Consider the following 16,946-nt stretch of genomic DNA (forward strand, 5'->3'; position numbering starts at 1 on the left):
AGTCTTGTCCTCAGGACAAACAATGCTCTGTTAAATTACAATATACATAATAATATGTACTGTATCAAAACCATAATGGGTCTGATGCATACTACAGACAGAACTCTGTAAGTGTATAAATCAATCTAATTAAAAGGATGGAAGAAAATTCATGAGAAGTACATAGAGGAAAAATAAATTAAGGTATGTACACCCGGGTTTACCATTCATATCAGGGAAGTGAGAAAGCTGGTTTCCAGCCATGACATAATCCCTAATTACAGTGGTTTTCTGCTTTTGCAGGTGTAACGAAAAGATTTTCATGTTCCCTGTTTAAATAAGCTTTAAAGTCAACCATAATTACATCTCTGCAGATGGCTAATTCAGTAGTATTTATGTAGCAAATGCTCTTTAAATAGTAAAAATTTACAAGACAACAAATACAGTCATTACTTCATGGTCATTACATGTACTGGTGATTCCAAAGGAAAAAACATTTGAATTGCCACTCAGATGGATCAGGTGTTTTGAGTATGAGTTACACTCACTTTATTGCATCTCTCAATATTAAGAAAGGGCATAATTCAGCACGATTATCAGTCATAACAAAAAAAGTAACCGTAGCAGGAATTTGTAAGAGCATTATCAAACTGGTAATTGTTACTGATGTATGCTAGGATTAATGTGCTGCTTCACACACGGACGACTGTTAAACAGTCAATAACCCAGCAGAAGAAATTCTATCTATCCGGCCTAGAGAACGAATAACCACAGTGCCGTTCAATCACCCCCAGAGGGGCTGGGAGGACTAGGCCAGGACCCTTCCCAAAGTTGCCCAGTGCACAGAGAATGCTCATGCTCCTAGAATATTGTTCTTACAGGTCCCTCATGAATTAAACAGTTCCTACTCTTTCCTAACTATGCCTGTTCTGGGGAGCTGCACTGGTCGCAAAAGCTATCCCGGGGTAAGCTTCTTGTGCTATTCAGAGTTACAGCTTAATTTCAATACCACATTATGCTGATCCACTGAATGATCAGATTCATGACTGTATCTTCTTCCAAGTCCCTCAAATCCCATTTTGAGTATCCGCACCATCTGAGTGAATAGGAAGTGATCTTAATTATGTTTGGCTTCTGGTAGCTGCTCAAGAGAGAAGAAAGTTCCTTTGTCCTCCCACCCATGCTATACCTCCGCGTAACAGCTGGGTACAATGTTTAAATGGAATACAGTGAATAAAACACTTTCAGTCCACCTTATGTCAAGGTTGTTACTCCAGATTCTGCTAGTGACTTGGATGTATGAATTTGACTCAAATTATGATTTTAAACTGGAATTAGTGTGCCAAACATGTTACTGCCTTTTTTTTTTTTTTTTTTTTTTTTTAAGATAGCAGACTATGCTGTAAAAACTCTAGATACCGACTCATCATTTTCAGTACTTTTATAAATCCTGGTCACCAGACACACGACATCTACTTAGAGAAGCATGTAAACCAAGAACCTAATCCTTTCATTCCATGTCCGCTACCAAAGACTGGGAGAAAATTCATCTTCCAAGTAAGCATTAACTAAAGACTTACCAAGCACTGCACAGCATCTCAGATCTTCTGACAGTGCCTAGCTGCCACCATTCACCTATCTCATGAAACTTCTTTTTGCCTTCCCACATTCTGGGGAAGAACACAAAACCATCTTTGGAATATTTCCTGTCATTTTTTTGCCATTAGTACTTCATGAAGTGAGCTACGATGAAGCAAGTCTTAGTGAAACTGTGTGTCACTTCTGTCCTGAATATTGGAGTTCGTAATCTCTAACTTATACTTGCACAAAGTACAATCAGACTGCACAAACACTGTAGCGTTTGAAGGAAGAAGGTAGAAGAAAATGAGAAGATATTGTAGGTGTATAAAATACATTTGGACATGTATCAGAGAGAAGGGAACTGAACAAGAACTGCAGAGCCAAGAAATACCAGTGAAGGATTTAGTAAGTGAAACAAGTAATAACACTAACCATAACTCCATTTATAAGACGTGGAACAATTATAGAAGGAAAAGAGATGCAAATTTTGAAAGATACAAGATATTAGGGTGAAAAGTCAGATGGAAAATCACTGCTGTGCAGTGAGACAAAAATTCATTTATCCTGAATGCATGGCAAAATCTGAGGTACGCTATTCTAAAACCAGTACAGAATTCTTTCCTTCTCCCCGAACATCATTCTAGTACTGTATTTACAAATTGCACATGGCAGATAATATGGAGACAGAATATTGTCTACTACTGCCAGTGCAACATGAATTGTTGCAGTGTTTCCCACGCTAAGAATCATCAGCACCATATCAAATCACTCTCTGATCCACATAATACAATGCAGAAAAAAATATATATTCCACGTGTTTGGTTCACGCTGGTCAAAACCGTCTCCAACAATACAACAAAGTATACAGAAATATTTCTTACTTGAAGCCACAAATGAAGAGTTCAAAACAAAACCCCAAATCTGCAAAGAGTTTATACAATGAGACAGAATTATTATCTTCTGTAGAAACTCTTGGCTAGAGTGTTTGGTTTTTTTTTTCAAATGACATTGCACTACATGTTTACCTATGTCACTGTTTAAGATTAGCAGGATATTTGCATCTTTAATGCTTGTCCTCTGTAAATCCAATGAGCAACTTGTTTACACATGGAGATTTAATAAGGACTTTAATTTTCCTACTAAACATATCTCTAGAAACTAGAGTCTTAGGGCAAGTGAATTTTGACACCTGAGAATCTGCTGCAGTTTATCAGCAAAACAGATATAAATCCAGTAGACTCTGTACATATGTCAGGAATGTATATAACAAATCTCAATCTGAAAGGAAAACATTTGTTCTGGTGAACAACAAACACTTGAGTGGCATGACATTAGCAATGATGCAAATTACCTTTTTGTGTGGTGCTAAAAGCATCTTTTGATTGTTCTTTCATTTCATTACAGCAAATTCAGGGTGCACAATCTATCATTGCTTATAGCGAGTATTTTATTCAGTGCATTATAACATGCTGATTTGTTGTAATTTTTTAGCCTAACAAAGTGTTAATGTCACACCTGGGTATCCATGATAAAAAGAAGCAAAAGGAAGAATTTTAACTTACGCAAATGAGCAATAAAAACTGCTGGAGGTCTTTCTTGAAAATACAGATTGTTTTCAAAATCCTTACTTTTCACCTACTTATTACTCAATTCACTCAATTACATCTACTAGACATAGCACAATGGCACTTGCAACAACTCCATAAATAGTGGTAACAGATGTATACAGCCTTAATGGACAGGTTTAAGCTTGGCAAGCGAAGATGAAACTCTTAAATTAAAGATTTTACGCAAGTTGACTTTGATTCTTTTATGAAATCGTTAAAAGAACTGTCAATCAAGACACAACTGATGCTTAAGCAATGGCCTATTAAGAATAAAAGCCACCTAACTGGAGCAGAAATGACAGCCTGAGCCCTTGTGTGCCTATTTTGGACGTTACTTTTAAAGACCAAAGACACAAACTGTTTTTTAGTGACTCTTTTAGATGTCGAAATTTTGGTGGGAGCATCACAGGGTATTCTAGGAACACTGCATACTTAATACTGGATTCATCTAGCATCAACAGCATCCATCAAATATGAAGATTAAACATGGACCTGAAGAAATCAAACACTTCCAGTAAGAGAGGACATATTACTATACTGACTGTCCTGTGCCTGACACTCCATGAAGTTTTGTTGTTTATCACATTTCTTTGCAATATTATTATTCATTGTTCCAATGCCATTGAAGTGCTATGCCTTTCAGCAAAAAGACACAAGCTCTCTGTGTGAATACCTAAAGGAGTGTGCACACAGACTTGACAGATACATTAGGCTGACAGATTGTCAGAGGCTGTGGTGATCAGCAAATACAAGAAATATAATAAAATATATGAGGAACAGGGGGAATGGTCTCACTCAGTCTAGGCAAACATAAGATTTGAGCTGAGTATTCATAAACACCAGGAAGATACATGCTGTCTTGTTAGCCATGATACTGCCGGTGTCAGTGTTTTGGCAGGTATTTTCATAGAGAGAAAAGCAGGGAAAAGCATGCAAAAGCATGACAGTAGACTTTTAGAGTCTAAGAGTTTTAAGGATTAGCCGATGCACAAAATATTCAGGAAGGAGACAAAGAGGAGACACATCACTCGGCATGGACGCATTTGCCCAAATACCTAACTTGCAAACATTCATTTACAGAAATTAATTTTGTTCGCTGTCAGAAGCCGTGCAGAGATTTGGTTAAACAGAATCAAAACAGGTGTCAGCTAGTACTTCCTTGACCTTATCAGACAAGCTGCTTTCATTCCAGGGAAAGAGCCCCAGGTCTTTGCTTCCATCTTTGTTTACTGCTGAAGCACCCTTTGTTTAGGATACAGAGATAAAGCATCTTCTCCTGTCCCTAGCAGACAACTATACCCGCTCTACTGAATGCTGATGAGGATAAGAATTTCAGGGTTTCTTACTATATATCAGCATTTATAGAATCATCTTGTATCTCTGCTGAGGCTGACCATCTCATTGAGAGGACAATATGTTTGAGATCATATATTTTATTTTTTCCTGTCTACGCACAGTGGCTAAAGTAATGGAACCTCTGTTCTTACCTTAGCTTCATACATGTCACTGCAGTGTAATCTATGGTTATTAGTACTAGTATCAAAATATAACCATCAGAAAATAAACAGAAATGTTCAGCACAAATATACATTGTAAGAGTAGAAAGCAAGAAAATAGCTAGAGAAAAGAAACAAACATACAAATTCCTACTGATTATTCCATTAAAATAATGACAAAATTTAAATCACAAAACTATCAATATTACGATTATGTTATGAGATGCAAAGGCAGATAAATGAAAAATACCAATAGCTATCCTATTTTGTTCCTAAACATTTATTCTGGAAATAGAAAGAAGTCTACCCAGGGTTACTATTGGGAATTGCAGAAATTCTTCAGGTACAATAAAACTCAAGAGATTTTATCCTAACCCCAAATCAAGCTCCAGGTTAATCTTTGCAAAGCAGGATAACATTTCTCAACCTCCTATTTTTCATTCTGCCTAAATTTCTGGATAAGTCTAAAATACCCTGATGAAAGCTGTACTTGTATATTTCCAGTTCAGTTGGAAACAGAATATCATGGGGAAAGTAGGCTGTTGTCAAATTTTCAGTTCAATGTCATGACGTTCAAGTAAGGATAATCATCTGAAATAGAGTGTTTACTTACACTGTATTGAACAACTTGCCAACGTCAATCATCATTACTTAAATTTAGTTAGGATACCCTAATATAATTATAAAAAATTAAAGTAATTTGAATTCTGTTAGTAACTTTGAATAATTTTATCGCTCTTTATAGATGAATAATGCATCAATTACAGCCCAATATTGCCCTGTGACATAGACTGGAATGAGGCATCTATTTTTTTAAGGACATACATTCAGCAAGAGACTGCAGCTCTGGCAATGAGTGTACAAACTATACAAAAAAAGATATAGAAAAGATGTATTAGTTCCCCTGCAGGGGACAAACACGAGGAGGTTGCAACCCACCTCCTGAAATAAAGAAAAAAAAATCCACCTTTCTTTTTAATTCAAGTTCTAGAAGAGAAAACATAGTATAGATCCAGAGAGCTGTGAATTAGGACAAACACAAGCCTAAAAATGATGCCTCAACTTCAGCAAATTTGTCAAGTACTTTGATTGAGGTTGAGTATATGAGTCCAAATGGGTATACAGGAAGCAATCATTTTTTCATGAAGAATACGTGCTTTACTGTGCACACAAATTCTTCCTTCAGAAGGCTGTAAATTACAGTATTTATGGAATCTTAATGATCTAAACACAGTTGGAGCCTGAAGGTCAAGGCTGCAAACTGCATCCTAAATTTCTGTTTACAGATGAAGCATAGTATTTATTGCTGCACTGCTTGCGCTGCTATAGTTAAAGGGCTGCCAGCATTTCCATTATAAACCACTATTTCAGGGGTTTATAACTTGCCCATCAATCTTCCAACTGGGATGAAACATGGCATACAAGGTCCTGGCTGTGAGACTGATTTTTTTGTTTGTTTTCTTTACCAAATTACAAAAAGAAAAACTTAAAAGTTACACAAGCAAAAAAAAAGCACATCAGGTTTTTCAAGTACTTCTAGTGTTCCTGTGATACCAATTATAGCTTCAGAACACAAAATAGATTCACATAACTGCATCAATTAATAGAAGGACTTTCAATCCCTGAAGAGTGAAAAATAACCCAAATAAAGACATATTGTTAGATGCTTTTCTTGAAAAGAAACCATACTGCAGATTTTTAATGGCAGGAACGGAATTCAGAAATCTATCACTGTCCTGGATTCTGTTTGCATTAAAGGTAAATGTACACTACAATTACACACCTTGGCATAGTGCAAAGAATGCATTCTTTTTGAATAAGTATTTAAATGATGATACACAAGGTGTACTTTACTGTTATATACTCCATATGATGTTAGGTAAAATAGTTCAGAATAAAGGCAAATCCAATGTTTTCCCACAAACTCTGAAGTAACCTTATCATCTACTGTTAAATCTTGTATCAAATTTAATGGAATCAGGAGGGGAAAAACTACAAAATGTTCACTTCCACACGATCTAGTTTGCCAGTGGGAATACTGTGCTCTATGCAGAAGTACTGCTGAGAGCACGAAGGTGAAAAATTTAATTCACATTATACCTGCATATCTAGCAATTACATCTTGATGAATAACAAACTTAATACTGCAAGCACTGCAAGAATTTAAATATTAGAGAAGACCTCAAAACCCCCTCTTATTGGAATCCTAAGTTTTGGCATAATTTATTTTTACAAGTAAAGAACTGGGCCAGATTCAACAATGTGCTGTTGTGATGCAACACAGACACATTACATTATATTAAGCAGTTTTACAGCTCCTTTGCAACACCATACCAGTTCAGACAAGAAAGACAGTAGTGCAAAACCTGGAATATTAGACTTTAATCACATTTTGGTTTATTTCTTTATATTATAAATCCAGTCACAGCAGCAATGAAGTAAATTAGTCCCTCCCCAAATAGCATTATTATATTTTCTTTATTATAGCTGTAGGGATTTTATTCACTGACACTGTTGAGTTCACCTTCCTTTTTTTTTTCTTTTGTTTTTGTTAAAAGATGACTGCATTTGTTTTATAATATTCCTAATGCTTGGAAGAATCTCCTCCTGATGCTGTAGATTTCTGCTTTTCTTCCAAAGTCTACCTCTACCATCTGTCTATTTTGTGCCCACTTGAAACAATCACTTGCACAAGACATTTGACAATTCTTCCCATCAACTGCAACAAAGTAGTGTTTTATTACTTTAGTTAGTTTTGGTTGCAAGTACATTTATATTCCCTAAATAACATAGATGCGTCATTCACTCCTGTGTCCTGGCCCCTGTCTGTCTCCTGTGTATGGATGTCAGTTCACTTCCGAGCTCTCTTTTTTGAGTATACCAACCAGCTTCTCCTAAAGTAAAACCTGGGTATGGCTTTAGGGACAGTTTTACTTGGGGAAGCCTCCTCCAAATGGGCAGTATGGATGAGCCATTGGCTATCTTCAGCCACAGAGCCCTTCAGAATAATCCCAGTAGGCCCAGTGAAGTCAAACAGCCCACATATGCCCTCACTCTATAGCCCATGGCATTCAAAACTTATCCTTGGAATCAAGCTATGAAACACTACATTGATGGGCTGCCATACAGTGCCTCAGACAGTTTGCAATGAAGCACATGCTCACACTTTATTACTTCTCTGAACAGCCAGAGAGCCAGGCTTTACTCAGGGCAGGCTTGGCCAATTCTTGCTTTTCAAACTTCTTTTAAGCTAGATTGCCACAGTTTCTTTTGTAGAGGAATCTATGGTGAGAGATACAGACCTGTAGACTTCTTTCTTAGAAAGTGAAAGATGGAATGATTATGAGATCTTAAAATCAACCTGGGTAGTACAGCCGAACACATATTGAAGAGTAATTCTAACCAGAGACAAGATGTTATGAATGGTGACTGACTAAGACCCTCTCATTCACTCTACTGTACTGCTTTTGACTGGTTGAAATGCACCCAAGAACACTGCTGTATAATTAAATATGTTAAATAATGCTACACGGTATCTTGTATAATTCTGAATCTTCAATGAACTGTAAAAAGTTTTAAATAAAATATAGGTGGAGCTTGTCAAGCAGTATTAGACTTCAAAGTATTTTCTTCTTTTAAAAGCTTACTGTACCGTCTAACACAAGAATCTGTTATGCTGCCTGAGTTGCCATCACACCGTACATCGTTAGCAGTGATGTCATGACAGAAATGCTACAGTGCTGCATTCTAATGACCTCTTGTGTTGTAATGAATTAATGTTTTCTGCAGAAAGGATGAGATAGGAAAAAGTAGCTTTAGTCTTGCACACTCACTGAGATTTTTTTTTTAAAAGAGCATGACAGTTTTGAAAATCAAACAATGCGAGATTACCACTTTAGCTCAAATGAAGAACATGTTGAACACTGTACCTGTAAAGTCCTGGAGGAGCTCGATGAACCAGGAAGCTTTTCTCCAAGCTTTGTAGCACATCATTGAGCATCCTGACTCTGATAGGAGCTCGTTCCTTGGGGTCATTAGCTGGGCGCATCTCATCGGATTGGAACAATTCTGCAGTGTCCCTCAAACGTGATGCCACTGCAAGCAACTGAGGAATGTCTACTTCATCACCTAGGAACAGTAAGAGCAAGACAGTTGCCAGCAATTCAGAGAACATCACTTACTACTCTTGCTTACAAGTCAAAATTAATAGTCCAATTAAAATCCGAGCCTCTTTTCCCTTGTGAGAATTATGTAATGGATCAAGGAAAGCTGATGATCATTGTGCATAAGCGGTGATCTATTTTTCAAAGAAGATCAATTTGGGCTGTGATGTTTTAAGATGTAATAAGCTATGAGGAATGATTTCGGGGTACAGGTTGAAATCTACCATTGGAAAAACAGGCATGCAGGAAGCAATGGTTATAAATCAGTAACTATAACATTTCCTTTTGAGACAGAATTTCTTCAATGCCATTTGATGCTACTGCTCTCGGGTTTGAAAGCTTGTGCTTGGGTTCCATAAGGACTGCTGTATAGAAAATCGTAATATGTAGAGTTTAATTGAATTTTGTTCAACATTTTAGAATCCTAGAGATTAACAACAGTTGTAGATGGGATGTGAAATTGTTCCTCTTAATCACTTAAATCATATGTCAATGAACCAACTAACATTTTAATTGATATCCAAACGTATGTTTTAATCCAGTCAATACTTTCAAAACTTTTTAAACTTGGAGTGTTTGTAATCCTACACAGACACCAAAAGAATAAAAGCCCACAGCACTTTGGAGCAGCATCGCTATTTCGGTACTTCCCTGTTCGTAGTCCAGAGAGAAGAATGTGATACATGAATTGGAGCATTGTGAATGTGCAGTCTATTCCCACCTGCAGTGCAGGTGAAGAGCATGCCCTCCTTTCCCAGTGTGTGCAAAGACTGTGTTAATTTTTACAAGCACATGGAGAGAGAAAGCAGAGTCTGAACCTGATATAGTCAAAAGTAACATCAGTCAGCAAAAACATTTCCAGGATGCAGAAATTATCTTTAAGGCCAAGATTCACTTTGCCGATTAAGGACAAGAAAGTCAACTACCCTTAGATCTTTCAAATGATGATTTAATCAAAACAAACCATTCAGCATTAGAAGCTGTCTCACCTTTAGTTGAATGTACGAACCTCAGTGAGTTCAGTATCCTAGTGCCTGAGATGATTAATCCAACAAAGTGGTTCAAGACACAAGTCAAATGATTACTAAAGGTCCTTGTCCAATAGATATATGAGGAGATCAGAAATAGTAAATGGTGAACATTAACTAATTTCTCAAACTACTTATGGATGGAGTCTGAAAAGTAAGCATATACCAGGAATGGAAAAGCAAATAGATACAACTAAGAAATTCAAGGAAACACCTGCATATGACATATTCTCCCTCTCGTACGGAAAAAGAGATTTGCTACTGGGTATATTTCAGCAAAGGGAAAGGAGTTCATAGATCCACACGCACTCCTGTCATTCAGCTGACTAACGCATTACAATCTAGCAAAATACGAAATGATCAAAAATACATGGAGAGACAGATGCTGGTGTGAGAGAAACTGTCAGATTTCCTGAGCTATCAAGATGAATTTCAACAATGAACAGAAGATCCCTGTGGGAACAGGAGTGAGAGAAGATGGTTTATGTCTGTCTTGGCTTGGGACAAGGTTGCTTTGTCAATGGCTCTTGACCCGTCCACCTTTCCCTAATTAGAATAGGCAACAGGCACTGTAGTACCTTGATGTACAGGACTGGTATCTTTCTGATTGAGTCTGGAGTAATTTAAAGTCTGATTAAGTTAGTTTGATGCCTCAGAAAAATACACTCCCAGCATATAAACTTGGTACATTTGGGATATTTTGCAAATATCAGTATCCTCAATTTTCAAATCTCAGGCAAACATCCTGTACAGCTGAAGACCTTCTAATTTCCATGCATATAATCCAGGCACTGTGCATACCTTACTCTGGGACTTGTGTCAGCATGGAAGGGTTTAAATTCACCCTGTTAGAAACAATCCTGTGGTTTCAGCAAAGCCCTTCATATTCCAAGTAACATACAACATCTATAATTTTTATTGTATTATATAAACATTTGTAAATCTCAGCTATGCCTTTTCAAGAGGGAAGGTGAGATCAAAGGAAAATACATCATTCTCTATTTGGAAATGAAGCCAACCAGACCACCCTTTTAGACATAAAAATCCTGTAAATGCTCTCAGTCCTTCTCCACAGCATATCTTTTGCCCCTAAACTAACTACATAGGATCATAGAATAGTTTGTGTTGGAAGGGACCTTAAAGATCATCTAGTTCCAACCCCCCTGCCATGGGCAGGGACCCCTTCCACCAGACCAGGTGGCTCAAAGCCCCATCCAAACTGGCCTTGAACACTGCCAGGGATGGACAGGGCAGCCACAACCTCTCTGGGCAACCTGTTCCACTGCCTCACCACCCTCATTGTGAAGAATTTCTTCCTTACTTCTAATCTAAATCTCCCTCCTTTCAGTTTAAAGCCATTACCCCTCATCCTATCATTACGTACTCTTGTAAAAAGTCCCTCTCCAGCTTTCCTGTAGCCCCCTTTAGGTACTGGAAGGCTGCTCTAGAGTCTCCCCGGAGCCTTCTCTTCTCCAGGCTGAACAACCCCAACTCTCTCAGCCTGTCTTCACAGGAGAGGTGCTCCAGCCCTCTGATCTTCTGCCCGGCCCTCCTCTGCACTCGCTCCAACAGGTCCGTGTCTTTCCTGCGCTGAGGGCCCCACAGCTGGACACAGTACTTCAGGTAGGGGCTCATGAGAGCAGAGGGGGAGAATCCCCTCTCTCGACCTGCCGGCCACGCTTCTTTTGATGCGGTCCAGGATACAGTTGGCTTTCTGGGCTGCAAGCGCCCATTGACGGGTCACGTTGAGCTTTTTGTCAACCAACGCTCCCAAGTCCTTCTGCTCAGGGCTGCTCTCAATCCATTCTCCACCCAGCCTGTATTTGTGCTTGGGATTGCCCTGACCCATGTGCAGGACCTTGCACTTGGCCTTGTTGAACTTCATGAGGTTCACACGGACCCACCTCTCAAGCCTGTCAGGGTCACTCTGGATGGCATCCCTTCCCCCCGGCATGTGAACCACCCACCGCACAGCTTGGTGTCGTTGGCCAACTTGCTGAGGGTGCACTCAGTGCCCCTGTCCATGTCGCCAACGAAGATGTTAAACAGCACTTGTACCAAGACTGACCCCTGAGGAACACCGCTCATCACTGCTCTGCACTGGGATATCAAGCTGTTGACCACAACTCTTTGAGTGCGACCATCCAGCCAATTCCTTATCCACTGAGTTGTCCACCTGTCAAATCCATGTCTCTCCAGTTTAGAGACAAGGATTTTGTGTGGGACAGTGTCAAATGCTTTGCACACGTCCGGGTAGATGCCACCAGTTGCTCTTCCCTTATCTACCAACACTGTAACATTCCACTTAAAAGCGGTGAGTAAAAAGCACTGTTTACATCACACTCTACACCAGCATTCATTATAAAACAAACACTGTGGCCTTTTTTTAATATTTCAGTATACAACCTGGAAGAGTCTATGGCCAGTGTTACCACAGAGAACTAAGGACATAGCTTTAAGAGCATCAGTAGTTTTTACCACAACACACTGAACTTCAATGCCAAGGGAAACTGTGATTTATGCTTTTCTCAAGTTGAGAAGCTAGGAGTGGAAGGGCAAATGATTCTTAAGGAAAAGAAAAATGCATTAACTAATAATGTCTTAAACACCTAGTGATGTTTCTACAGAGAAAATAAAAAAACCTGTGTTACTTCACTCGAGAAAACAATGCCACATTATTATATTTTGTATTCTTTGTCCTTTTATCTCCAGAATGAATCATGATGAATCATCTAAGCTAGTTGTTTAGTTGCTCAATAAATAAAATTGCAAGTACAAGGAAGTGACTCAAGAGTATGTATACTCTTGATCAGAGAATTACACTGTTGAATTTCATTACACTTGCTAAATGTAACTGGATTTTATTCAGAAACAGGTTACACCAAATAGATATTTATTTTTTACAGACATTGAATACAATAGCCTTTCCCTGTGTAACTGATTGCTCTTATGAAAAGTACTGCTAGAGATTTAACATTTTTAAATTGTGTTTGTGCCCTCTGGTATGAATGTACCTGCCTATGAGTACCTACCTACAGGAGAATGAGCACAGACAAATCAGCAGTTTAAGGCACGATGGTCTGTCCATGCATGTGAACATTTGCTTGCATGTAAGAGAGAGGGGAGATGGCTTCAGGTTTTGAGTAGCTTGCAAATTAAGAAGCAGCTGTGGTGTGTCGTTGTACACACTAGGAAGATTTTTCATGCTGTGCAAAATTGGATGATCAGACCTGGCAGTGGAAAATCTGAGTGGGAAAGCTTTGCAGAAAGTACCCTAAAGGGGGCAGAAACACAAATCCAGGTACATCCTCAGTGTAAAGAATACGTTGCCATCAGCTTCAATTTTGCTACCATGACTGCTACTGCCCAAGTAAACTAATCTGGTGTTTTACTGGGTTTGCATGGCAAGGTTTTGGTAGCGGTGGGGCTACAGGGGTGGCTTCTGTGAGAAGCTGCCATAAGCCTCGCCTATGTCTGATGCAGCCAATGCCGGACGGCTCCAAGACGGACCCGCTGCTGGCCAAGGCTGAGCCCATCAGCGATGGGGGTAGCGCCTCTGGGAGAACATATTTAAGGAGGGGAAAAAAAAAAAAAAGCTGTGCAGCAGTAATTGCAGCTGTGAGAGAGGAGTGAGAACATGTGAGAGAAACAACCCTGCAGACCCTCAGGTCAGTGAAGAAGGAGGCGGAGGAGGTGCTCCAGGTGCCGGAGCAGAGATTCCCCTGCAGCCCGTGGGGAAGACCACGGTGGAGCAGATCTCCACCTGCAGCCCGGGGAAGACCCCACGCCAGAGCAGGTGGGTGCCTGAAGGAGGCCGTGACCCCATGGGAAGCCCACGCCAGAGCAGGCTCCCAGCAGGACCTCCGGCTCCGTGGAGAGAGACGCCCACGCTGGAGCAGGTTTTCTGGCAGGACTTGCAACCCTGTGGGAGACCCACGCTGGAGCAGTCAGTGCCTGAAGGACTGCAGCCCGGGAGAGGGACCCACACTGGAGCAGTTTGTGAAGAACTGCAGCCCGTGGGAAGGACCCACATTGGAGAAGTTCATGGAGAACTGTCTCCCGTGGGAGGAACCCCATGCTAGAGCAGGGGAAGAGTGTGAAGAGTCCTGCCCCTGAGGAGGAAGGGGCGGCAGAGACAACGTGTGATGAATTGACCCGAACCCCCATTCCCTGTGCCGCTGGAGGCGAGGAGGTAGAGAATTCAGAAATGGAGTTGAGCCCAGGAAGAAGGGATGGATGGGGGGAAGGTGTTTTAAGATTTGGTTTTATTTCTCATTATCCTACTCTGATTTGATTGGTAATAAATGAAACTAATTTCCCCAAGTCAAGTCTGTTTTGCCCATGATGGTAATTGGTGAGTGATCTCTCCCTGTCCTTATCTTGACCCATGAGCTTTTTGTTATATTTTCTCTCCCCTGTCCAGCTGAAGATGGGAGTGATAGAGTAGCTTTGGTGGGCACCTGGCATCCAGCCAGGGTCAATTCACCACAGGTGTTGCTACAAGGCTCTTTTCATTAAAAAGGCATGTTGTGACATATTATTATGCATATCAACACAGAGGAAGCCTGGAGAAGAGAAGGCTGCGGGGAGACTTTATTGTTATGTTTCAATACTTAAAAGGGGCTTTTAGGAAAGATGGGGACAGAGTTTTTAGCAGGGCCTGTTGCGATAGGACAAAGGGGTAATGGTTTTAAACTAAAAGCGGGTAGATTTAGACTAGATAGAAGGAAGAAATTTTTTACGATGAGGGTGGTGAAACACTGGAACAGGTTGCCCAGAGAGGTGGTAGATGCCCCATCCCTGGAAACATTCAAGGTCAGGTTGGATGGGGCTCTGAGTAATCTGATCGAGTTGAAGATATCCCTGCTCATTGCAGGGGGCTTGGACTAGATGACCTTTAAAGGTCCCTTCCAACCCAAACAACTCTATGATTCTACAAAGTTATCAATGACTGTACAGAGCTGCTGAAACATATATGGCCTACTGATACAGAACAGATGCTTATCCTTTCCCTTCAGTACAAAATGCTTTGTCCACGGAAAATGCATTTTTCCATGATTTTTTTTTTTTTAAAGGCTGATGAAAGGTTTGCCAGTACTAATATATAACATCCTTGAAAGGATACTGAAAACGAGATGTCAGTGTCTCATGGCAAAAAAGGTATTTCTGTTATATATACAGATAACTAACTGTTGCATTTGTCACCTCTGTAGCAGTGGAGAGTAACGGGTGGGAACAGTAAAGAAGGAAACTTTCTGAGCATTACAGACAGAGGAGAAAGTAACTCTGAAAAGCACCCTAAATGATCAGGGAAATATGGTCAAGCAGGTAAAATGATGCAAGGCTGAAGACTAGCAGATAGCTGTAGACAATAAGTATGGAGCCATCAAGTAAATGACAGAGAGATGTTTCTGTATTGATTTTTCTAAGGATGGAAAGTTTAGACTGATGTTTTTAAATGTATTGGTTGAGCAAGGGCTGTGGAAAGTCATGCAGACCTTCCTGGAAATGGCGTATCATAAAACAGATGATTTTTAAACTTCTGCTAGCACTGCCTACTATTATCACGCCAAGTACTTCAGCTGCTGTAACATCTGTAAAACATCCATTCTGGGGAGAAGGAAGGGCCTGATAGGAAGCAACGCACAACCGACAGTGCGTCAGCCAAAGAGCTTTAAAACAGAGCCCTTGCCCTCCCTGTACAGGGAAAACCAGAAAATCTCACCCGCACTTAATTTGTCTTCATAGGCCTCTCTCAGCCGGTAGCTATTAGAGATGGCTTACAGCTTATCTGATTTGCTTACCAGCTTCAGCAGCCTGTGATGACAGCCACAACTAGGGAATCTTAGCACGTGTGCCTAGTGTTACTCAGCCACAATCCAAGGCTGGGGCAACAGACACCAATTTTTGAAAGGTCTGCATGAATCTAGGTGGGGCCAGTGGCTTGAAAGAATGAAACGATATCAGCTTCTACACTTGATGGCACCGGAGAGAGAGACATGGCTAGCATCAAACCTGGTTGCCTGCATTTTTGTAAACAGTGTGATTGAACTTGTTATTGCTGAGTCAGGTGCAAAGGTATAAAAGGGCTTTTAATCCTAATGAGACACTTTAACACCTCCATCATCAATCCCTGAAGCTTGCTGTGATATATACTAAATTTTAAAGAGGGTCAAATCCAGTGTAAGATAGGCTACAAGGGGCAAGTCCAGACTGCACAGTGCTAAAAGCATTCAGTGGATAATACAAATATGTTTTGAACAAAAACGCTTATATACATAAAGAATACATATATACAAATTCTTACACATTTCTACTCGCATGTACATACAAAACACTTCTATAGAAGTGTTTAAAAGAACCATTTTTATCATTTATAGACAAGATCTGACATCTTGTCTGTGCCCTACCTCAAAAGGTAAATTGGGTTTCCTAGCATGCAAGGTCTAGTGAGATATTCTTGTACTTGATTCAAGTTGCAGTGGGTTTTGGTTTTAAATGTATGAAAGGCACAAACACCGCACAACTGCAGCGTGTAGTTAATGAGACTACTTTAAACTGTCATCTATTTATGAATTTCTCTAAAATATCACATCTGTGATCAGACAGATGACAGCCTGAATAGCCCCAGGGACCTGGATTTCAGTCTTGGAACCTATCTCATATCAGTTATGACCACGAGGTTTCCTGTTAAACATCAGACCATCAGCAGATGCACAAAAAGAAATGTCTCTCCGGTCACAACCCTTCCTTTCAGGTAAACCCAAAAGCAGTAGCTTGTTTCCAAGAGTGCTGGTGTGCGCAAGGGGAGAGAACACATGTCGCTTAACAGCCATTTCCCCACCTTTCTGAGGTACAGGCCTCGAGCCAGATGTAAACATGTTGTGGATGACATTTCCCTATAACGTGCCATCCAGCCTATCCTGAATGTAAGAAATGGTTTATAAAGTGCTGAGTAGTCCCATTGAATTTAACAGACCTAGGAGTACAGACATCCATATTACAGTATTAAATCCTTTGGCAACGTAAGTAAATGCAGTATTAACAAATATTAAGACATGCACATCCTTTTGTGAGGACGTGCAGGAGACT

At 40.0% G+C, this 16,946-nt stretch overlaps 1 protein-coding gene across 2 annotated transcripts in view; it reads right to left on the reverse strand.

The window, feature by feature from the left end:
* The window catches only part of NAALADL2 (N-acetylated alpha-linked acidic dipeptidase like 2), a 499,849-nt gene that overhangs the window by 12,601 nt on the left and 470,302 nt on the right, over window positions 1-16,946 (reverse strand). For both annotated transcript variants that reach the window (XM_049803241.1, XM_049803240.1), the window contains one exon: window positions 8,593-8,791. In XM_049803241.1, coding sequence (XP_049659198.1) covers window positions 8,593-8,791 — 199 coding nt within the window. The remainder of the gene's footprint in view (window positions 1-8,592; window positions 8,792-16,946) is intronic.

Source organism: Accipiter gentilis, chromosome 6 (genome assembly GCF_929443795.1).
Source record: "Accipiter gentilis chromosome 6, bAccGen1.1, whole genome shotgun sequence".
NCBI classification, from domain to species: Eukaryota; Metazoa; Chordata; class Aves; order Accipitriformes; family Accipitridae; genus Astur; species Astur gentilis.